Source organism: Anomalospiza imberbis, chromosome 11 (assembly GCF_031753505.1).
Source record: "Anomalospiza imberbis isolate Cuckoo-Finch-1a 21T00152 chromosome 11, ASM3175350v1, whole genome shotgun sequence".
NCBI lineage: Eukaryota > Metazoa > Chordata > Aves > Passeriformes > Viduidae > Anomalospiza > Anomalospiza imberbis.
The window spans coordinates 8,750,563-8,773,035 of NC_089691.1; the positions used below are offsets into that span (position 1 = coordinate 8,750,563).

Sequence of the window (22,473 nt, forward strand, 5' to 3'; positions counted from 1 at the left end):
GTGGGCAGTTCTGGGCTGTAGCAGGGCACTCTGTTCAGTACTGGGGTAATGGAAGTGATACTGTGCTCCTCTGGCCAGAGGCACTGGTGTGAGTACTGCGGGTGTGCACGGCTGTACTGGGGGCGCTAGGCTGTATTGGGAGCTGCGCTGGTCTGTACTGGGTTGTACTGGGTGCACTGGTCTGTACTGGGTTGTACCGGTCTGTACTGGGTTGTATTGGGAGCACTGGTCTGTACTGGGTTGTACTGGTCTGTACTGAGAGCGCTGGTCTGTACTGGGTTGTACCGGTCTGTACTGGGTTGTACTGGGAGCACTGGGTTTTACTGGTCTGTACTGGGAGCACTGGTCTGTACTGGGTTGTACTGGTCTGTACTGGGTTGCACTGGTCTGTACTGGGTTGTACTGGGTGCACTGGGTTTTACTGGTCTGTACTGGGAGCGCTGGTCTGTACTGGGTTGTACTGGTCTGTACTGGGTTGTACTGGTCTGTACTGGGTGCGCTGGGCTGTACTGGGAGCGCTGGTCTGTGCTGGTCTGTACTGGTCTGTACTGGGTTGCACTGGTCTGTACTGGGTTGTACTGGTCTGTGCTGGTCTGTACTGGTTTGTACTGGTCTGTACTGGTCTGTGCTGGTCTGTGCTGGTCTGTACTGGTCTGTACTGGTCTGTACTGGTCTGTACTGGGTTGTACTGGTCTGTACTGGGTTGTACTGGTCTGTGCTGGGTTGTACTGGTCTGTGCTGGTCTGTACTGGTCTGTGCTGGTCTGTACTGGTCTGTACTGGTCTGTGCTGGTCTGTGCTGGTCTGTACTGGTCTGTGCTGGTCTGTGCTGGTCTGTACTGGTCTGTGCTGGTCCGTACTGGTCCGTACTGGTCTGTGCTGGTCTGTACTGGTCCGTACTGGTCCGTACTGGTCTGTACTGGTCTGTACTGGGTTGTACTGGTCCGTACTGGTCTGTGCTGGGTTGTTCTCGGAGCCCTGGGCTGCACTGGGAGCCGCGCTGGGCGCTTCCGCCCTCTGGCGGCCGAGCGGGGCGCTGCAGGAGAGCCGCGGGGCGGGGAGGGGGAGCGCTGGGGACAAACAGGGGGACACAGGGGCACTGGGCTGCACTGGGGTCACTGCGGCAGTCCTGGCAAGGCCTGGAGTCATCGGAGGTGGGGGAACACTGGGGAGGTACTGCGGTGTTCCTTGGGAAACGCAGTTTTGCTCTAGTGGCCGCAGTGGCAATGGGGGACACTGGGGATGTAAGAGGGGGCACTGGGAAGGCACACTGAGGGACCCAGAGACATTGTGGGGGACTCCCTGCGGTTGGGGTGGTAACACAGAGGTGGCATTGCAGTGTCCCTGGACCTTGGACAGGCTGTTTTTTGACTGGAGTGGTCACGGTCGCTGGGATTTCTTCCATAGTCACTGGAGTGGGGAGTGTTGCTGGAGGGGGCTTTGGAAACCCTGTGGAGGGTATGCGGGTATCCCTAAGGACATCGTGCAGGTGTTGCTGGAGGGCCTGGGGACGCTGTGGAGGTGATACTGAGCTGGCCTGTGGCACTGCCAGTGTACGGGCGGGTGGCTGGGCAGGCACACTAAGAAGTGCACCCGGGGGCATGGTGGGGGACATTAGTGGAGGGTTCTGGAAGGGTCCCTGGGGACACAGGGTGTGGTGACTGAGGCTGACATTCTATCACTGTGGGCAGTGCCCGTGGGGACACTGGCATGGCTTATTGGGGTGGGACAGTGGGCAGTGGTGCAGAGCAGGGGGTATGACCCGGTGAGATGGGGACAATGGGGACATTTGCTCCCACTCTGACCAGATCCCAGCACACACACCATCCCACCCCCCAGTTCCAAACCTCTGGGGTCCACAGCAGAGCTGGAGATGGGTAGGGGTCCCACTTCCCCCAGGGTGGAGGCAAAGCTGGAGGCTGGTCGGGCCGGGGCACCCCCCGGCAGAAGTGCTGACACCGGGAACCACGGGATTGCTGAGCTCAGCCCGCTGCAGATTGAAGGGGGTTTATCGGGGGGGCCCAGCTTAAGCCCCGGGTGCTGAGCGCAGCCCCCCGGCAGGCGGCCCCCCGGGACCTTGGCCCCGTCCTTGTCGCACATCGGGCGGGCGGTGGTGGCAGTGGCGGCGGCGGGCACCGGGAGCGAGCGCTGGAGGCGGCGGGAGGCTGGAGCTTGTTGCCCATCTTGGTGCTGACCTCCAAGGAGCGGGTGGTGAACCGCAGGGCTGCGGGGCTGAGGATGGGAGCCGGGGCCAGTGCCGAGGAGAAGCATTCCCGAGAGCTGGAGAAGAAGCTCAAGGAAGACGCTGAGAAGGACGCCAGGACCGTCAAGCTGCTGCTGCTGGGTAAGAGGGAGACAACACCCTGGGGGACATACCCATCCTTTGAGCATCTCACCATAACAGCCCACCCAATGTGCCCCTGAAACCTACCACTGCCCCTCAACATAACCAGCACACCCCATAACTGCCCCCGAACCCAACCAGCCAATCCAACATTCCTCTGGCCCCCAGATGGACCCCCAAACCCAAGCAGCCCACCCTCACAGTTCATTCAACATTCTCCTGACTCACCCAGGACTCTTAAAACCAAGCAGCCTACCCCAACATCAACCCCATTCCCAGCAGCCCTAAACCAAACCTCCCCATCTCCAGAGCTCACCCAATGTTTCCCTGATGCCTCCAGCACCTTTAAACCAAACCAGCACAACCCAGAAGTGTCCCCAACAGCCTCCCATCCCACTCCCAGGCATCCCTACAACCAACCAAGCCCTCCCCAGTAAAACACCCAAAGTTTCCCTGACCCCATTCTAAATCCAATCACTTCAACAGTCCCCAGGCCCCTGCTCCTAAGCACCCCTAAACCCAGTCAGCCCACTCTAGCAGTCCTCTGACCCCCACAGCACCCCTAAAGCCAACCAGTCAACCCAAAAAGCCCACCCAATATTTCCTTTCTCACTTGGCACCCCTAAAGCCAACCAGCCACCCTAACAGCCCCCCCATTCCCAAGATCCCCTAAAACAGCTTGTCCCAGCTTGCTTGACACCCTCTACCAGGAACCCCAAACACAACAAACCATCTCAACAAGAAGATGAGATCCTGAGATCCAAAGGTCCTGAGATCCACCCTAAGATCCCCTGGCTTCCACATATCCCTCAACACAACCAGCCCACCTAACATCCCCCAAATCCGAGGTCCCCCAACCCAAACCAACCCATCTTAAGAGCCTTCACCTCTACCTATCACCACCCCAGCCCATCAGCACCCCTGCTCAATCCTCCTATGGACCCCTATGCAGCCCATACCACCACCCCATGTCTGTCCCTGGAGCCCCCTTATGCTGTGTGTCCCTCCCAATCCTTCCCAGTCCCCCAGTGGTGCCTGAGGATTGGGGTGCTGTGTATGTGGTGGGGCCATGGGTGGCATCACTGTCCTCACAGCCTAGCCCAGGAGGCATCCGTCTGCACAGCCACAAGTTTGGGGCATTGGGTGGTGGGTGGCAGGGTTGCAATGTCCCCAACCCCTCCCCTGGGTTCCTGAGAGTGTCCCTGGCTGAGCTGCTTCAGATCCCATTAGACACAGCAGCTCAGCCTAACCTTAATGCCACTGGCACAGGCTGTTAATCCCTCTGCACACACCGAGCCACGGACCTAGCCCAGCCAACAGTGCCTGCAGCCATGTCAGGCACTAAGGTTCTCAGTGAGCCAGCACGGGGCTCAGCTGGGAGTGCCCATGGCACAGGCACCACCATGACCCATGTTTTGTCCCCTTAGGAGCAGGGGAGTCGGGGAAGAGCACCATTGTCAAGCAGATGAAGTAAGTGCCAAGGGGGGTTCACTTGATCGTGCCCACCATGTACCATGTCTGTCCCACACTGCAGCCATGGGGTGCCCTATTCCACTGTGCCTGACTCTGCCCCATGCCACTGCCATGGGGTGCATCCATCGTGTGGCTCAGCTCCACGGCACCCAGCTCAGCTCCATGCCTGTGATCTTCCCTGGCCAGGATCATCCACCAGGACGGTTACTCGCTGGAGGAATGCCTGGAGTTCATTGCTATCATTTACAGCAACACACTCCAGTCCATGCTGGCCATCGTGCGGGCCATGACCACCCTCAACATCCAGTATGGGGACACAGCTCGCCAGGTGAGGAGTATTCCATGTTGGGCAGGGTTCCCCGCAGTCCCCAGGCCCCACTGAACCCCTCTCCCTCACAGGATGATGCCCGCAAGCTGCTGCACCTCTCGGACACCATCGAGGAGGGGACCATGCCTAAGGAGATGTCAGAAATCATCGGGCGGCTCTGGAAGGACCCGGGCATCCAAGCCTGCTTTGACCGCGCCTCCGAGTACCAGCTCAATGACTCTGCGGGCTAGTACGTGGGGTCAGGGAGTGTGGGTGGGGGAGGCATGAGGGGGGTTCCAACCTGTGTCTCATGCCCACCGCGTGCCTGGCCAGCTACCTGTCAGACCTGGAGCGCCTGGTGACCCCCGGCTACGTCCCCACAGAGCAGGATGTGCTGCGTTCCCGCGTCAAGACAACTGGCATCATCGAGACCCAGTTCTCCTTCAAAGACCTCAACTTCAGGTGGGGGCCAGGCCCCCAGTGAGGGCTGGTGCCAGGGGGTGGGCAGGGAGTGGGGGTTTCTGACCCTCCTTTGTCCTGCCCAGGATGTTCGACGTGGGCGGGCAGCGCTCAGAGAGGAAGAAGTGGATCCACTGCTTTGAGGGTGTGACCTGCATCATCTTCATCGCGGCTCTCAGTGCCTACGACATGGTCCTGGTGGAGGATGATGAAGTGGTGAGGAACGCTCACCACCTCACACTCCCTCTGCTTTGTCCTGGTCATGACTTGGGTGTCATCATGAGGCTGTGTCCCTCCACAGAACCGCATGCATGAGAGCCTGCACCTCTTCAACAGCATCTGCAACCACCGCTACTTTGCCACCACCTCCATCGTCCTCTTCCTCAACAAGAAGGACGTTTTCCTGGAGAAGATCAAGAAGGCCCATCTCAGCATCTGCTTCCCTGACTACGACGGTGAGTGTGGCAGTGGCTGGTGGTGGTGGGGTGCTGCTGGAGGGTTGTGTGCCACCACCCCCGCAGGAGTCCCCCACCAGGTGTCCTCAGTACCCCATGCAAGTGGTGCTGCATGAGCCTTGTTGAGGGAGCATGCAAGATTTACCCACCCGAGGGAGCACTGGGTAATCCTGGGCCGGCATTTGGCGGGGGACACCAGCCCAGGAAGGGATCCTGCTCACTGCCACACCGCCAGGTCCCAACACCTACGACGATGCGGGCAACTACATCAAGCTGCAGTTCCTGGAGCTGAATATGCGGCGGGACGTAAAGGAGATCTACTCCCACATGACCTGCGCCACCGATACCGAGAATGTCAAGTTCGTCTTTGACGCTGTCACTGACATCATCATCAAGGAGAACCTCAAGGACTGCGGGCTGTTCTGAGCCCCAGCCAAGCACCCCTCCCCTGGGGACCAGCCCCAGTGCTGACCCCCTTCCACCTCCACAACCATCTCTGCTTGCCCCAGCCCCGTGGGATTTGACCTGCTCAGCTCCAAAGCCAGCCCTGGTGAAGGAGCGGGCGGGTGGGGGGGTGGGGCACAATGTCACTCCCCCTCCCCACCAACTCTCCCACCAGCCAGCACTGTGGGGCCCCCAGTTCTGTTGGAGGTCTCTGGGGATCAGGTCCTAGGTGTACCTGGATGACCCTGGATACTACAGGGTGCTGAATACTTTCGGGTGCTGCAGGTCCCTGGGTAACCCTCAGAGCTGTGGGCTATGGGGGTTCTCTTGGGTGCTGAGGGTCCTTGAGTACCCCTTGGAGCAGAGGGGTGTTTGGGGGTCCTGGGTGTCCCTAGGTATTTCAGGGAACCTGGGGTGTCCCTGGGCTCCCTCTAGAGCTGAGAGGTGCTCAGGTTCCCAGATGACCCTTGGCACTGGGGAGACTGGGGGGTTTTAGGTGCCCCTTGGTGCTGGGAGTCCCTCATACCCCTTGGAGCTGAGGGGTGTTAGGGGTTCCCTTGGGTGCTGGGGGGTCCAGGTGCCCTCTGAAGCTCTGGGTTGTGGGGTGGTCCCTTGGGTGCTGCTGGGTGTCCACTGGTGCCCCCCTGGAGCTGGGGGTGCTGGGTCTCCACAAATTCCTCAGAGCTAGGGGTCCTTTGGGTGTGGGGTGTCCATGGGTGATCCCTGGGGCTGGGGGTTCCTGTGGGTTGCTGGGTGCAAGGGGTGCTACATATCCCTCTGGGCTACAGATCATTGGGTATTCCTGGTTACTGGATGTCCTCAGGGACTGTGTGATACTGGGGCTCCCTTGGTGCCACTATGTCACCGCTGCAGAGCCAGGGTGTGGTCATGTGTTTGTTCCCCCCCCCACCCCACAGCTCCTTGGGGTAGGGCTCAGCCCTGCAGCAGCATCCCAGCTACACCCCCAAGGGTCCCACCACTGCCCTCACCTCCCACGACCAGGGGCTTCTCCTGACCCCAGGAGAACCCACCCTGTGTTCCTCTCCCACCCCTGGGGACCACCCCAGCCCTCCCAGAGGTGAAGCCCCCCCTGCCCACTCCCATGTCACACAGGACATTTCAGTATATATAATGTTTCTCTCTCTTTTTTTTTTTTTTCCTTTCTACATTTTATTATTTCAAACCAGGTGAACAACTTGGTAAAACATCCTGTGGGAAAAGCGAGGCCGCAGGCACCGACTGAAGGGTCCCCCTGGGCTAGGGGGGACAGCGGGGGCCGCTCTGTACAGCGGGCTCTTCTCACCCAATGCAACAGCTAGCCCTAAAAACTAGGCTTAGAAAGAGGGGGGGGATAGAGGCAGTGGGCAGCACCCCCTGCCCACCCTCCTGCCTGAGCTGCCCATCGGGATGGGGGCAGCGAGGCGGGGTGGGGTGCAGACCCTCCCCCCCCAAAGGCACACGGTTGGGGGGTGGGCTGGCTATGGAGGATGCCACCACCATGTAGCACTTGATGCTTTTAAATAGTTTGGTAAAAAGGTTTCTTTAAAAAGTAAACTGTGCCCAACCGGTGTGGTGTGGATTTTTTGCATGGTTTTGGGTTTGGTTTTGTTGGTTTTTCTTTTTTTTTTTTTCTTTTTTTTTTTTCTTATTTTCTTCTTTCTTTTCTGGTTTACTAAAAGGAATGTCATCGGTCGTGTTTGTGGCTGGGTGGGCATCCCCGAGGGGACCCTGTGCCCCCCGTGCCAGCAACACTTGCAATGTAAACAGCGAGAGCACCAGGGCTCGGAGTGAATGAAATGGGGGCTGGAACGGTTGGAGGGGTACAAACCAAGATTAAAACCTTGTCTTCCCTGGAAGGGCAACGCCGGCGAGGAGGAGGACAATGGTGGGGGGCAAACACGGCCAGCAGGGGTACATGGGCCCTGCCACCATGCTGACACTCAAAAAGTCTCTTTACGTGGTGGGTGGAGGAATGAATCTGAAGAGAAGCAGGAGTGGGAGATGGTGTGGTCCTTCCTTTGCAGCCCCTAGGAGAGAGAGGTCATGAGCAGGGGAGGGTGTGGGGACAGGGGAGCCTGCAGTTGAAGGATGGTCCATGATCACCCCATTTGAGGAGCCACTACTGAGACCACCACCCACCTGGGCAGCGCCATCCTCAGAAGAGACCACAGTCCTTCAGGTTGTTTTTGATGATGACGTCGGTGACGGCGTCGAAGACGAACTGCACGTTCTTGGTGTCCGTGGCACAGGTAAAGTGGGTGTAGATCTCCTTGGTGTCCTTCCGCTTGTTCAGGTCCTCGAACTTGCTCTGGATGTAGCTGGCTGCCTCATCATACTTGTTGGCCCCTGGGGAAGAAGAGACACTGGGCTGCCCCACAGTTGCCCACAGCCACCAAAGGGTTTGGGCTTGGCCTGGCCCTCCACAGCCACTGTCCTGTTGCCAAATTGAGGCTCCAGAGGCAGAATGAGCCTCAGATAACCCCCTTCAGGACAGCTGCCCCTCGTGTTGCGTCCCCCCACATCTCCCATCTCCTGGGGCAACCCAAACACCCATCACACCTCACTTGCTGCCCCAACCCACTGCTCCTCAGGCACAAGGGAGCCAGCATCTCTGTCCCAAGCACCTCCTGCTACCCTGCCTGGGGCAAGGCACCGCCCACTGCTCCTGACAGGAGGGCAGGGGGCACAGAGGGTCCCAGTGCTACCTGTGTACTCAGGGAAGCAGATGGTGAGGGAGCTGTGCACGATCTTCTCCTCGAAGAGGTCCTTCTTGTTGAGGAAGAGGATGATGGACGTGTCTGTGAACCACTTGTTATTGCAGATGCTGTCAAACAACTTCATGCTCTCATGCATCCGGTTCTGGCAGGGAAGACAGCAGCATGAGCCAGGCAGGGACCCTCAGGCACCACCCACCCCACCGCACCCCAGACTGCCACCCCCCCATGCTCCTGCCTGCCTGGGCAGGGGATGCCAATGGCCCTGCAAGGCTTAGGCCAAACTGGCCAGGGCACTGGTGGCCACCAGAGGAGGGGCTGCTCCCCCAGCCCCCCCACAGAGGGAATGTCTCAATGGCACTGGTTCCATCCCTGTGACTCACCATCTCCTCATCTTCAGCCAGCACCAGGTCATAGGCACTCAGGGCCACACAGAAAATGATGGCTGTCACCCCCTCAAAGCAGTGGATCCACTTCTTCCGTTCCGAACGCTGGCCACCCACATCAAACATCCTGCAGCAAGGGGGTGACATTGGGATGGATGGCAGCTCCCACGCCACCACCCTCACCCCATGCCTTGTCTCAGTGTCCCCAGCTGCCTGGAGCAGGAGTAGCACTGGTGCAGGCAGAGCACAGTGCCTCTGCCCCAGGGATTTTGCCAGTACTGAGGATCTGCCCCAGCTCCTGCTGCCGGGAAGTGTCTAGGCTAATTTCCCAGCCAAAGCAAATCCCTGATGTGAGCTGGGGCAGGATCAGGCCACCTTTCCCAGGGGGTGTCAGTGTCATGTTCCCCAGAGACCTGCTCCAGAGCAGGCACAGCAGGGCTTTGCCACAGACCTTGGACCAAGGGGAGCCAAGTCACTGTGGATTCAGCAGGATTGTGGCAGGAACAGAGCTTGGGAATGATCCCAATGCACTATGTGCCTCTCCCTCCACGGGCAGCAGAGGATGCCCTGCCTCCATGGAGAAGAGCCCAGCAGTAGAATTCCATATCCACTGCCATGCCCATTGCCAACTGCTTGGCTGGCGGGAAGGCTTCCCCACGGGGACATACTGCATTCCCCCCAGACCACCCCCACTGCCACTTCCAAAGTGCTCCCCTGGCAATGCACAACCAAGTGTCTCCATTCTACCAGGGTGGCATTGGGGTCCCTGCGAGCCCCCTGCATTCAGAGAGGACCCCAGCAGATCTTTCTGACATCAGCTCTGTTGCCATGGGACTAAATCCCCTGGGGATGTGCACAATGGCAGCTTTTTGCCTCCGAAACTGGAGCCCTTATTATTTCCCATGGGTTTTCAGTGGAAGGCAACCACAGGGTGCCAGCAGGCAGCACTGCCACTGCCTGACCCCGAGACCCCAGCTCCTGCCCAGCGCCCTTCCTGCAGTGGCAGCAGCGTCACAGCAGTGGGAGGAGAGACGCCTTCCCTCTCCCCTCCTCGCCAGATCCTGGATCCACCCCCAGGCTGAGTTCTCTGAAGTGTTTTTGAGGCTGTTCCAGCTATTTCAGTGGTTTCCGCTCTCCGAGGCAGCAGTTCCCGCCATGAGCAAACCAGGAGGTGGGGAGAACTGAGTGCATGCAGTGTGCACCCATGGTCCATCCCAACATGGGGAGCAAGGGTTTTTTTTTGCTTTCAAAAAGGCAAAAGGGAAAGAGGTCAGACATACTTGAAGTGCAGGTCCTTAAAGGTGAAGTGAGTCTCTACGATGCCCGTGGTCTTCACCCTGGTGCGCAGCACGTCCTGCTGGGTGGGGATGTAGTCAGCACGGGCTATCCTCTCCAGGTCGTTCAGGTAGCTGGGGACAAAGAGGAAAGGTGCTGTGGGAGCTGGACTGTGGGGCACGACCCACCCAGATCCCATGGGACATCCCCACACTGGCCCAGAGTCCCCTGTCCATCTCCCAGCACTGTTCATTTGGGGTGGGCAGCGCCAAGTTGGGATGCACAGCAGAGGCCCCATGTGCATCCTTGGGTAAGCCCATGTCCCGGCTAGACACAGGCAGGGCAGGACACCAGTGGCCAGGGTGACATGGGACACACAGGACTGAGGGACTGGGGGCAGTGTGCTGGCACTGGGAGCCCAGCAGAGGATGCAGCCAGGGCTGGGGGGCTCACCCCGTTTCCCTGGCCAATTGCACAGGGGGGAAATGGCAAGAGGAAAATATTCAGTGCTATGGCAACCAGCTGCAGTGCCGGCGGAAACAATCGATGGCGCCATGCCATTTATAGTCAAAAACACAAAGGGACAGCGTCCTGGGAGGAAGCAGGAGGCGGGAGGCTGGAGAGACAGGGAGCAGCTCTGTGGGAGGCTGCAGGCGTCCCAAGCCCCCCGGGGAGCATTGCCTGCCCTGCTGCCTGCAGGGTACCAGCCAAGGTGGTGGCCGGGTCCCCACTGTGCAACACCCACCAGGACTGATGAAGGCTGCTAGGGGGATCAAGGCAGGTTTTGATTTCTCCAGCTCACATTGCTTTAATTGGGTTACTACAAACGGGCTCCTTTAAGCAAATTAGGCTTGTCTTAATTAAGGCATTTGTGGCCCTGTAATCTGGTGAAAGCCAGATTACAGTCCGGGAGGCCATAGGGATCCTTGGCTCTGACTGTAGCACGGCCACTCACCAGCTCCTGGGAAACCCTGCAGCGTGTCAGGGCATGGCCAGAGCTGGAGGTGCCCCAGGAGCTTGCTGTGGATGTGAGGGTGGAGGACCTGCACGTTACTGCTGCAGAGCCGCTAAAAAACAGCCGGAAACACACATGGCCTCTGGCTACGAAAAACAGGAAACGCCACAGCAGGGCCCTGTGCAGCGCCACAGGCTCTTGGACATTGCATCAAGCCCCAGGATGCTGGTAAGCACCACCCTGGCACCCCAAACTCCTGGAACCCCAAGAGGCAGAGGAGGAACAGGATGGGGGCTGCTGTGCTGCAGAGGCCTGGGACACAGGTGGGCTGTGTGCTGGGCATGGCATGGGGCTCCTCGTTCCCAGGCTTTCCTGTTCCAGCAGCACCGCGGGCACATCATCCCTATGAGATGGGCAAGGAATTGGCATCTCCACAGGGCTGGAAAAAGGCTGGAGCAACAGCTTGAAGGTGCTCCTAATTAATGGTTTTCCAACCCCCCACCATGTGCTAAACGCTCCATAATGGCACTGATAGTGACAGGCATTTGGCAGACAGTGTGCAGATACACCTGCTCCAAGTGTGTGTGTGAGCTTCCTGGCACCTGCTGGGTGTCCTGTGCTCCCAAACCAGCACCCACTGCCAGAGAAATGCCAGTGCTGGCTGGGGAGTGATGAGGCTGAGCAGACAGGGGCTGGGGAGGGTGGGTGTGTGCCCGTGGAGGAGGAAGTGAAAGCTGCGGGTGCTGGAGGAAAGAGCTGACAGGAGCTTCTCCAGGTTTGGTGGTTGCCAGGAGCTTTCCTGCAGTCTCAAGTTCACAGTGACCTCAGTGCAAAAGAGGGACCTGACAATGTCATACATGAGGGGACAGCTGGGGAAACCACTTTCCCTGGGATGGCAGTAAGTGAGTTCCAAGCATGCAGGATCCCAGGTGGGGCCAGGCTTGGTGGGGTGGTCCTGGCACACCATGAGCTCCCCCCACACTGCTTTACCATAAAGGGTCTGGGTGGAGTGGGTAGGAGGGCACTGTGTGAGCTGAACACAGACTCAGCTGTGTTGCTCTCTCCAGTAATGGTACATTAGGCAGATTAACTTTATTTATTAATCTCTTCAAGAATAAACCCAACCAGCTGCATCAATCTATCTAAACACCAATTTGCTGGGTAATGCACAAGTGTAATGTCAAGTCTTTCTGTATAAAAACAGTTAAAAGAAAAAGAGAAGCCTCTTGAGCATCCTACTCATCCTCTTCAGACCTAAGGGTCCCCAGGGATTTCCTTGGGAATTTTTCCTGCCTTGACAGCCCATGAAGGGTGATGAGGATGGGCAGGAACCTGGCTGTGCTCATGAGTGGGCAGCCAGTGGAGAGCATCTCCTGGGGAAGGGCAGTGGGGACAGAGCAGTGGCAGGAGGGGGATGCCCCAGTGCCCCCCCTCCCAGGGTACACAGCACCCCGCCAGAGAAGGAAACAGCTTTCGAAACATCCGCCTTCCCAGTTCCGCTCCGGCTCAGCCCCAGCACCATGCGGGAAGTGGCAGCACCAGCTCCTGAGCCTGGTGATGCCCGGTGACAGTGAAGAGCAGCCCCTGGGGGGATTTTCTGCTGCTTGATAAAAGCACTGTGGCTCACAGGGCTCAGCTGAGCTGGGGCAGAGGAGGGGGTACTCACTAGGCAGCAGAGTCATTCAGCTGGTACTCTCGGGAGCGGTTGAAACAAGCCTGGACCCCGTTGTCAGCCCACAGTCTCCGGATGACGTTGGCCAGGTCCTCAGGCATGATGCCCAGCTCCTCAGCAGTGGAGGAGAGTGCAAACAGCTGCCGAGCATCATCCTGCAGGGACAAAATAGCTTGAGCATTGGCATGGACTTATTGAAGCTCGCTCACTCAAAGGACCTGATGGCAGCCCACCAGACAACAGCAGGGCTTGGGCTGAGCCACCTTTAATCCTAGTCCAGTTTTGGGCACATCTGTTTTAGCCACCAAGAACCCCCATCCCTGCCAGGCATAGTGTGAGCAGGAGGGCACCCACCGCTCTGGAGGAGTCTCCAAAGTCAATCTGCAGGTTCCCCATTGCCTTGATGATAGCCATAATGGACTGGATGGTGTTGCTGTAGACCACAGCTTTGTACTGCCGGCACTCCTCCTCTGAATAGCCATCCTCATGGATGATCCTGGGGCAGGGAAGAGACACAGGCAAGGTCAGCCCTTTGTGGGTACTCCAGGATGCTGCTCCCCACCCATGCCCTGTGGCGACACCGACAAGGAGCCTTCCCTGTCAGCCACTGGTTTTGGAGCTTGTGGCCAAGGCTTGAGCAGCGTCAGCCACAGTGACAGCACAAGGACCACTCACTTCATCTGTTTGACGATGGTGCTCTTCCCAGACTCGCCAGCACCTGTGGAGAAATGAGAAGGGATGAGGTCCTATGCAAAGCCAGGAACCCTTACCCTACTGGGACACCCGCCCAGCCCAGGGAGGGAATGCAGCAGGTGCTTTGGCCATTGGAGAAGCAGCATTAGCCAGAGCAGACGACTGAATGTGCACTGGGAATGTCAGGACCAAGAAAGAAGGAACAAAAGAAGAGTCTGGGGGCCCTCGCCGTAGGTCCCAAGGGAAGAAATGACACCTGCTCTGGGCCAGGAAAATGGCATCAACACACTAACATTTTCCCCACAGTTCTTGCATGCCACAGCTGATGGGCAATCCTGGCTTTGGCTGAACCTGGAAACTCCCTGTGACAAGGAGCCCAAGCTCTGTCCATCACCTGCCATCCCATCTCCCAGCAGAACCTGAGATGCTGTATCCTACATCCCCTCTGTGCTGGGGAACAATGGAGCACCAGCCCCACTACATGTTCACAGCTAGAGGCAGCAGCAGCTAGGATGCAGGGATGCTTGTGCCACAAGGTACAGGCAGGGAACTCGGGAATAAGTTGCCACCTCCACCAGCCAGCTCAAGCGATCCCGGCGGGCTCAGCCGCCCCCGGGTTGGCTCTTAAATAGTGCGCACTTCCCAGCCTGCCGGGTCCTGTGCCCCAGCCTGCTGCAGAGGCAGCTGCCAGCAGGGAAAGCCGACGGCTTTTGGGGTCGTTTTGTTTTTCAGCATCCAAACGCAGAGTTCTGTGAGTTCAGTGAGACAGCCAGGGTGCCTAAGGTTCTCCTTCCCCCACCCTGTCCCCCCTAGGGACGTCACCCGACGCAGGCAATAAACAGCTTGGCCCAGCCCTCCCTCCACTGGCTGAGAGCAGGGAAGAAGCAAAGTCACCCTGGCTGCAAGAAAGGGGAAGCCAAAAGGGGAAGCTGAAAGAAAGGGGCATGTCCCTTGTCCCCTCTCTGTGCAGGGAGTGTCACGAGATGGATGAGTGCCTGGCTCGTCTTGCCCCAGGACCCCCAGCAGGCTGAGGTCCCTGCCTCCAGGTGCAAATCCCAGAGGATCTCCCAAGCAAAGTCCATCCCTGTGTCCTCTCACAGCCCTTTTTATGGGTCCCCCCAGTGCTGCCCTTGACCATGGAGCTGCCCTTACAGGGGGCCCCAAGCAGGATGGTGCCAGCATGGCTGCAGAGGGGACAGAGATTATAGAGAAGGTTAAAAAAATTAGGAAAAAAAAAAAAAACAGATGATGCTAAAATTAACTGGGAAAAACAGGGCCCATCGTGCCAGCTGAGACATGGTGGCAGGGAACAAACTCCTTCTACGCATGTCACCGGCCTGAACACCACCCAGGTGACAGGCATGCATCCCCAGGGACATCACTGTGGGCAGTGCTCAGGGCATGGAGCACCCTGATGCCGGGGCCATACTGAGGCTATAGAGACCCTGTATTTACCACCTGAGCACCCTGCTCCACGGTTCCCATGCTGTATGTGCCAAGGGAGGGGCTCTGATCAGCTCAGAGGTCACTGCTCAGCACAGCAGGGGCTCTCAGCACTGCTGACCCATCCTCCCCCAGGACGCTGACGCGGCACCCGGCGCAGCCTGGCCAGTGCTCGTGGTCAGTGCTGGCAACTCCTGCCTGGAGCTGGGAGCAGAGGGGAAGGACTCGGCGTAGCCCTTCATTTTTTCCATTAAATACCTCTAGTTTCTAACATCATCCTGTACCACTGGGTCCGGTGGTCAGAGCCAGTGGCATTCACCCAATCCTTTCTCAGTGGGTGCCTGGACAGAGAAACTCAGGCACGTGTAAAGCAAGAACCTGGCTTATCAGCATCTCTGAGATGAGATGCCAGGCAGCCATCCCCGGCTCCTCCTCTCTCTGACCCTGCCTGACATTTTCTCCCTGCCAGGAGGGAACAACCCTGCCGGGGCCTCCTGCTTTCTCCCGGCTCAGTGACAGTCACAGGGTGACTGTCACCATGGCTGGCTATTTCCTTGCAAACTTCCTCCACATCTCCCAGCTCCTTCCCTGCTCTCTGAGGAAGGTAGCCATGTTCCAAGTCAGCACCTCTGCCTCCCATCAGAAGCTTGCCCAGCACAAGAGATTGTACGCTTGCAGTGAGCAGGAATTTGGATCTGAATTAACAGCCCCCCTCCCCATGCGGGGGACCCTCCCCAGCCCCCTCGATGAGTGCAGCAGAGGGGAAGGATTTCCAATCCCCGGAAAACCCCAGCTGCCGCCCATTCAGCCCCAAAACAATTCCTGGGCTGGATGCCAACTGCCAGTTTCCACCCTGCAGCCCAGCCCGGGCAGGACGAGGCAGTGTCAGAGGAGCTCTGCCGATATGTGCCGGCATATCGGGGTGGGGGGGCGGTGGAGACCCCCCAGTACCCTGGGCCGACCCCACGGCTGTGCTTCCTCCAGCCCTGCCTCTCTGCAGGCAGTGCTTGTTCCCAGGGCAGTGCCTGGCAAAAACAGGACGAGAGCTCTCTCTTGGGCTCATTTCCTCCTTTCTTTGTTAAAAATAATCTTCAAAAATTTAAAATAAGCAAGCAGCTGCCTGGCTCCAGAACTCCCTGCTAATCCACTGGCAAAAACTTTATTGAGCCAACATATATATTTTGTAGTCCATGATTTATGATGCTTTCTGGGCAGCAGATATTTAGTGCAATATATGCACATAGTTCTGGGCAGCACCGACATAATCCCTGTATTTTAGGAGCTGGCCACAGGTTTCAGGATCCACCTCACCCCACATCACCGACGGGATTTTCCATTTTTCCGCACGGCACCATCCTTTCAAATATTCAGGCATAGATGGAAGTAATGCATAGCTGGAAAATTCTCATTATAGGGGAAAAGCTGGAATTCAATCCGCCAGCAGGTCCAGAGCCATCCCCATCCCCAGCACCCAGAGGCCCATCCCCTGCTGCTATCCCGGCAAGCTTTCCCAACCTGGCAAACAGCAGCTATTATTTGAGCATGAATTTACAGATGGGTTTTAGCTCTGGACAAACCCACCAATCCCCTTCCCTGCAGGACAGACAGACAGTAGGACAGAGGGAAGGCTGCAGAGCCCACCCCCCTTGGCACCTGTGGGGTCCCCACCATCAAATGGGACAGACAAAAGGCTGTGTTAAAAGCAGAGTTACCCTAAAGACTCTAATAACAAAAAGAGATTCCCCTCAACATTTTCCTTCCTACCCAAAATAGATGGAAAATTGCTGTAAAAATAATCACATTTTTTTAAAACCCCACAGTGACACAGGGCGTTTTTCCCAAGGGCCATCCCATTCCAGCACAGGGCTGGCTGCTTCCCAGAAGGAGCCGTGCATCGTTGGCTGGTGGAATGCCACGTCCTCAGGCAGAACCTCAAAAAACTGGGGGGGTGCAGACCCCCTGTCCAAGGCAGCTGATAGAGATTAAAAAAAAAAAACCCACAAAAATAAATAAAATAGAAATAAATTGGCAGCACGAAGGATGCTCAGGGCACACAGGGAGGAGGTGGGCTAGGGATGGTTTCCCAGGGGGAGCATGGAAAATGCACCCCACTGCCAACAAGGGCCGCCGGTGTCCACAAGCTGGACAAAACTATCCTTGTGCTGGGCTTTTTCCAGCAATCCTGAAACTTTGCTGCTCTGTTTCTGCCCCTGCCATGGCCAGAGTGGTCCCTCTCCCCCCGCACCACTGCTACCATGTGCCCCCAGGTCTGGGTGCCATTATCCTGTCCATCCTGCCCTGACAGGATGGGGCCTCTCCCTCTGGCACAGCCGGGATGCTGCCGGCACCTGAATCCCTCCAGCCGGGTTTTCCACCAGCGGGATGGAGAATTACTCAGCTCCCCCAGCTCCGGTGATTCAAGAAGTCTCCGGCCCGGAAACCCGCGCTCCGGCCTGGAGCAGGAAACCCGGTGGCTGCGGAAAGGCCAGACCAGCCCTGGCTACAGCAACAGCGCTTGGGGACACTGTGATCCCAGCCCTGGGTAGGTTCAGACCATGGGACACCATAAAGCTACACATATACATATAGGTGAAGATATATATATATATATATATATATATATATATATATATATATATTTATATGTGCTTTTTGATACATAGAAATCAATGTATATGTGCTCCATAAAAAAAGTAAGATGTTAAAATAAGTTAAAATATTAAAAAAGTTAAAATAAAAAATGTATTTCTAATGTACACCTCTAAAAATATATGTTAAACATATACATATAAGCCTGCTGCTTGCCCTAGGCAAAGTCTAAGTGCTCATCTTGGAGCAGAGGGCAGCTGCTGGCCCCTAGGACACCACCAGTGGGGTCACTGTAGTGACCCTTCCCATCCTAACCTATCCCAAGCCCATACACCAGCTTCAGGGGGTTGGACATCAGGTCCCTCTGCATCTAACAGCACTGAGTTCTTCCCTTGTCCCCCTCACGGTGACACCTCCTAGCCCATGGCAAAAAACAGCACTGGGGCTCTCAGCATCCCCACTGAACGGAGGACCCAACCCCTCCAAAAGCCAGGACTGAGGAAGGAGTGGGGACAGAAACAACCCCCAAGACAGGACCAAGCACTGCAAAGTAGGCAGCTCACACACTCACACAGAACCCAGGGCAATTCTGGGGCCACGCAACCTCTGAAAGTCACAGCTGGTCCCTCCCTTCCTCTATTTTTATGCAAGAAAAAAAAAAAAACAAAAAAAGCAGCAGCTACTTCCGAGCCCTGCCCGGCCACTGTCTGTCCCAGGCAGGATCTGGTACAGGCAGTTCCTACATGACGTACCCTGGTGCCACCACGCCAGCAAGGGCAGTGTCCTCATCCCAGGGTCTGCACCTAGAGCAAACCCCTGGGGATTACCATCATCAACCCACCAGCGCCTGCTCCACCTCTAACATAGCTGAGAAATCCTTTACTTTCCTAATCCTCCAAAGATAAGGAATAAGGGGCTCTGAGCACAGCAATCACTTGCCTGCTGCCAACCCTGAATCCCCCTGGAGCATTCCCAGCTCCCACAGGCAAGGAGATGGGTTGGCCAGAACACTGCTGCCCAGCAGAAACAGCCAGTGACTGCAGGGCTTTGTGTCCTAGCCACAGTGAGGAGCTGACAGCAGCACCAGGAGGTGTTGGAAGTATGGGGCACATGCTCCAGGTGCTTTTAGGTGTTGGTAATGGCTCCTGGCCCCCTGTCCAGCACCAAAAGCGTGGCAGACTGCTGGTTTCCAGTAGCAGGGAGAGACACATTCTTTGTTTGGGGGGAATTGCTTTGCCTGGGGGATATTGCTTCATCTGGGTCTGCCCCCCCATCAGAGCCTGGAGCTTCAAACTATCTGACACACACTCATTTTGCCAGAGCAAACAGCAGAGGAAAACCTGACGGCACGGGCAGGTGCCACAGGAGCAGTGCTGTGCCCACGCCTGCAGAGCCATGTGCCACTGGGGGGGTCCTGGCTGCCCCCACTGCACTGACAGTGTGTCCACTCCTCTCCAGCTCACCCACCACGGCAGAGGAAAGGCAGGAGGCAGCTCATGGCCACATACAGAGCACAGCACAGATCTGAGGCACCTGCAGCAGTCAGCCCCAAGCCTTCTCTGCTCCTACACTCCTGATGCCATCACCACATACCAAGACCAGTGCCTTCCATGCCCTGCCTGGCTGTGGTGCCCCAGCTCCAAAGTCTGGCTGTGGGACACCATGAGTTGACACCAAAAAATATGCCACACTTCGAAGAGACATTTCCTCCTCATGCTGTAGGTTGATGCAGCACAAAGGATGAAGCTGTTTTTCTCTCTAGTTTTTCTCTCCCTTTTTCTGGAGGAGGCAGGAGGGCTGCAGCCCCCACGGAGGACCCTGGAGCTCTGCCTTGCTGAGAGTGATGAGGAGATGTGGTGCTCACCAAAAATCATGTGAGGCCTCAGGTCTCCTCAAAGATTCCCCTGACCATGGGAAAAAGAAATAAGCCATATGAAGGGTGAGCAGCAGGGAGGTGGGAGCATCCCTCCAGCACTGCCGTCCCACCTCACAGAGGGGACATGTCACAAGCAGCAGTCCCCAGGGGGGCAGTGCTGGCCCCACCTGCCGGCTTGGGAGGATTTCCCGGCCAAGGCTCAGCTCAGAAATGGGCAGCGCTGACCCAAGGCTCTAGTGCTATTGACACCTGAACAGCTGCAAAGGGAAGAAAACAACATTTTTTAAATGTACAAAAAGATCCATTTTGCTCTATTTTTGGCTTTAGAAAGCAGCTGAGATCAGAAATGCCACTCGTAAACACCGGCCCCAGAAGAAAGGAGTGCAGACATCCTCTTCCTCCTCCTGCTTCCACTTCAGGACAGAGCAAGACCCAGGAAAGGGATGTCAGCTAGTCAGCCTACACCATAATCCTCGTCACCCAGCGAGCCCCCAGCTGCTTCTCGGTGATGCTCAGCACCAACAGGATGGGTCCTCCCTACCCGGGCACTCACAGCTCACAGCACCAGGGTGATACTGCCTGGATGGTCCTGGACAGTCCCAGGAGACTCCCAAGACCGGAGGTGCCAAACCTCCTTGGCCAGCTACCTCCCCATGACTTCCCACCAGGCAGAGGGCTGAGAGGAGCAGAGCGGGCAGCAAGGCCAGCACGGGAGCAGCTCATGACAAAGAGCTACCACGTGCTTCTCCACTATCCCACATATCCCACAACAGGGTTCCACTCCCCTCACTCTCCCTTCCACAGAAAAAAAATAGGGCAGCGAGTGTGCCCAACCATCGAGCCCCCCATACAGCACAGATCCCCTCCCGGTATCTCCAGGATGGGTTTTGCTGCCAGCACTGCTCGTGCCAATGCAAAAAGAATCAAAATAAAATAAAATAAAAAAGAGACGCACTCTGATAAAGGAGCATTTTAAGGCGTTAATTACGTATTTCTCAAGGCAGGCAGGGGTTGAGCAAATAAAGGCCTGCCGGATTTCAGCGTGACTTCCTGCTGCTGGCAGCTTCCTCTGCAGACAGCAGATGAGTCCAAAGACATTTTCTGTCAGGGTTCCCTCTGTCCCGCTGCTGCCCCACGGTGCCATGGGAGCGTCCCACGCTCCCACCTCGCACCTGGAGGGAGGCCTTCCCTGGGAATTTCGCAAAGGGAATAAAAAGCCCAACTGGAAGTCATTAAGAGAAATAATGAATTAAAATAACGAAGTGCTGCCTTGCCCGCAGGCACAGGGCAGGGCTGTGAACGCCCCTGGGCGCATCACCAGGGTGCTTTGAAGAGTGAAAGCCCGTTATCAGTACCAAAATCGAGTGTCCCTGAGGCAGAGAGCCCGTGGGCTGTGGGGGGCCCTGCCCACGGCAGGCAATGGCCCAAGCCCCCCAAACCCCCACGGAGAGGGCAGGGTGATGGAGGGGCTCGGGCCTGCCCCAGTGTTCCAGTGGGGAAGGCACTGGGCAATGGGTGCCTGTCAGCCCCGATACCTCCATCACAGCCACAGGCCAGGAAAGAGGAGTCCATGGAGGAGTCCAGGGATCCTGGGCAGGTGGGACAGGGTGCCTGAGCTTGCAGGACCTTCGCTGGGTGGGGGACATCCAGCAGGAGAGTGGGGATGCCCCCACCTTTGTCCCAAAGGGATATGTCCAGACTGGACACTGACCGGGGGGGACAGTACCATAGTGGAGTGGCAGCTATTTCTGGGGGGATCCCCACAACCCAGGGTGGGGTGGCACCCTCTCTGAGGGGCACCCAAGGCTTGCTGTAGGGCCGGCACCCTACTGCCAGGGGGATCCCCAAAGCCTGGAACAAAGCTGGCATCCTGCTCACAGAGGGGTGGGGGAAGAACCCCACTGTGGAGGGTACCCAGGGTCTGCTGTGGGTTCAGGGCTCTTTTCCTGTGGGGAAACCCTGGGAGATGGGCTGGGGTCAACACCCCACTCCTGGGGGGAATCGGATGGGGTCAACATCTCAGTCCTGCGGAGAGACACTGGGAATTGGGATGAGGTCAACATCCCATTCCTGGCGGGGGGGGGATCCGTGGGAACTGGGATATGATCAACAACCCCCTCCTGGAGGGACTCTCTAGGATCTCGGATTGGATCAACATCTCACTCCTGCGACGGGGGATGCCTGAGACTAGACAGGATCAACACCCCAGTGCTGGGGAGGATGCCTGGGAGCTGGGATGGAATCAACACCCGACTCCAGGGGGAAATCCTAAGGCCTGCTGCTCCATTCATGGGGGGGAACCCGGAAGCCTGGGGCGGGGCAGGCCCCCGTTCCCGGGGACATCCCCGCGGCCCGAGATGGAGCCGACAGCTCACTGCGCGGAGAACCCGAAGCCTGGGCTGGGGCCAGCATCCCACTCACGGGGGATCTCCGGGTCGGGGCGGGGCACTCCTGGCGCTGGTACCCAGGATCGCCCCGGGGCAGCGGGGGGCGGAGGTGGCGAGGCCGCCCGGTTCCGGCCGGGCCGAGCCGGGCGAAGAAGCCAAGATGGGGGGCCCGGGGGTGGGGCCCGGGGGTCTTACCCAGCAGCAGCAGTTTCACCTCCCGCGCAGCCTTCTCGCCGTCCTCCCGCAGGTTCTTGTCGATCATGCGGGAGCGCTCGGCGGCCGCCTTGTCCTCGGCGCTCACGGTGCAGCCCATGGCGGCGGCGGCGGCGGCTGCTGCGCGCGCCCGCGGTTCTGCCGGCCCGGCCCGGCCCGCCCCGACAGGCCCCGCCCCGCGCGCCCCGGGGGCGGGGCCAACGGGCGCAGCCAATGGGCGGGGCTTGCGGGGCGGGGCTGGGGCGGGGCTTGCGGGGCGAGGCCGCTCGCTGTCGGCGCGCGGGCCCTCAGGCGGCAGCGGCGGGTAGCGGCGGGGGGGACACACGGGGTGTGAGGGACGGGAAGGGAAGGAAGGGGGACACGGTGTGTCCCGGGACACACATTGGGAGGGAGATGGAGTCCGGGTGTTGCCTTTTGGGGTCCTTTGGGTGCAGAGCAGTGGGTGCAGCCCTGGGAACAGTGGTTTGGGTGATGCTGTGTTTCAGGGCTACCTCTTGTGGAGACACGGTGTCACAGAGTGGTGGCTTAGAGCTTGGGCATCTCTCACTCCTCAGGCTCCCGTGTTCCCTGCCGCAGGAGGAGGGAGCTCCTTGGCAGGTGCCGGGGCTGGGGGTGCCTGTGACAGGGAAGGGGTCAGGATGGGACTGGGCAGGATGGGGCATCTCCAGGTTTTTCCCAGAACAGGGGGTCCCTCAGGCACTTGCCCCATCCCCCAACTCCCAGGGCTGCCCCCTTAGGAACTAGAACCCCCCACAGTTCCTGAGGAGGGGGGCCAGGTGTGCCCACTGA

At 58.0% G+C, this 22,473-nt stretch overlaps 2 protein-coding genes across 2 annotated transcripts; one reads left to right on the forward strand and one right to left on the reverse strand.

Annotated features, from left to right (window-relative positions):
• The first annotated feature begins 1,421 nt into the window (after positions 1-1,421).
• Positions 1,422-7,470, forward strand: GNAT1 (G protein subunit alpha transducin 1). The gene is made up of 8 exons (XM_068201739.1): positions 1,422-2,343; positions 3,771-3,813; positions 4,003-4,144; positions 4,216-4,373; positions 4,457-4,585; positions 4,669-4,798; positions 4,884-5,037; positions 5,273-7,470. The coding sequence occupies exons 1-8, from the start codon at positions 2,238-2,240 to the stop codon at positions 5,461-5,463; spliced, it is 1,053 nt and encodes a 350-aa protein (XP_068057840.1). The 5' UTR covers positions 1,422-2,237; the 3' UTR covers positions 5,464-7,470.
• GNAI2 (G protein subunit alpha i2) lies at positions 7,094-21,843 on the reverse strand. The gene is made up of 9 exons (XM_068201737.1): positions 21,667-21,843; positions 13,159-13,201; positions 12,838-12,979; positions 12,478-12,638; positions 9,862-9,990; positions 8,579-8,708; positions 8,187-8,340; positions 7,621-7,827; positions 7,094-7,508 (listed from the first exon to the last, which is right to left on the reverse strand). Exons 1-8 carry the CDS (start codon positions 21,782-21,784, stop codon positions 7,637-7,639), a joined length of 1,068 nt encoding a protein of 355 aa, XP_068057838.1. The 5' UTR covers positions 21,785-21,843; the 3' UTR covers positions 7,094-7,508; positions 7,621-7,636.
• Positions 21,844-22,473: the final 630 nt, after the last annotated feature.

Coding starts and splice junctions, on each gene's coding strand:
- GNAT1 (XM_068201739.1), top strand. CDS start 2,238: ATGGGAGCCGGGGCCAGTGCCGAGGAGAAGCATTCCCGAGAGCTGGAG. Junction 4,374..4,456: donor CTCAATGACTCTGCGGGCTA/GTACGTGGGGTC, acceptor GTGCCTGGCCAG/CTACCTGTCAGACCTGGAGC. Junction 4,586..4,668: donor TTCAAAGACCTCAACTTCAG/GTGGGGGCCAGG, acceptor TGTCCTGCCCAG/GATGTTCGACGTGGGCGGGC.
- GNAI2 (XM_068201737.1), bottom strand. CDS start 21,784: ATGGGCTGCACCGTGAGCGCCGAGGACAAGGCGGCCGCCGAGCGCTCC. Junction 12,980..13,158: donor ACCATCGTCAAACAGATGAA/GTGAGTGGTCCT, acceptor TCCCTGCCCCAG/GATCATCCATGAGGATGGCT. Junction 9,991..12,477: donor CTGAATGACTCTGCTGCCTA/GTGAGTACCCCC, acceptor CTTTGTCCCCAG/CTACCTGAACGACCTGGAGA.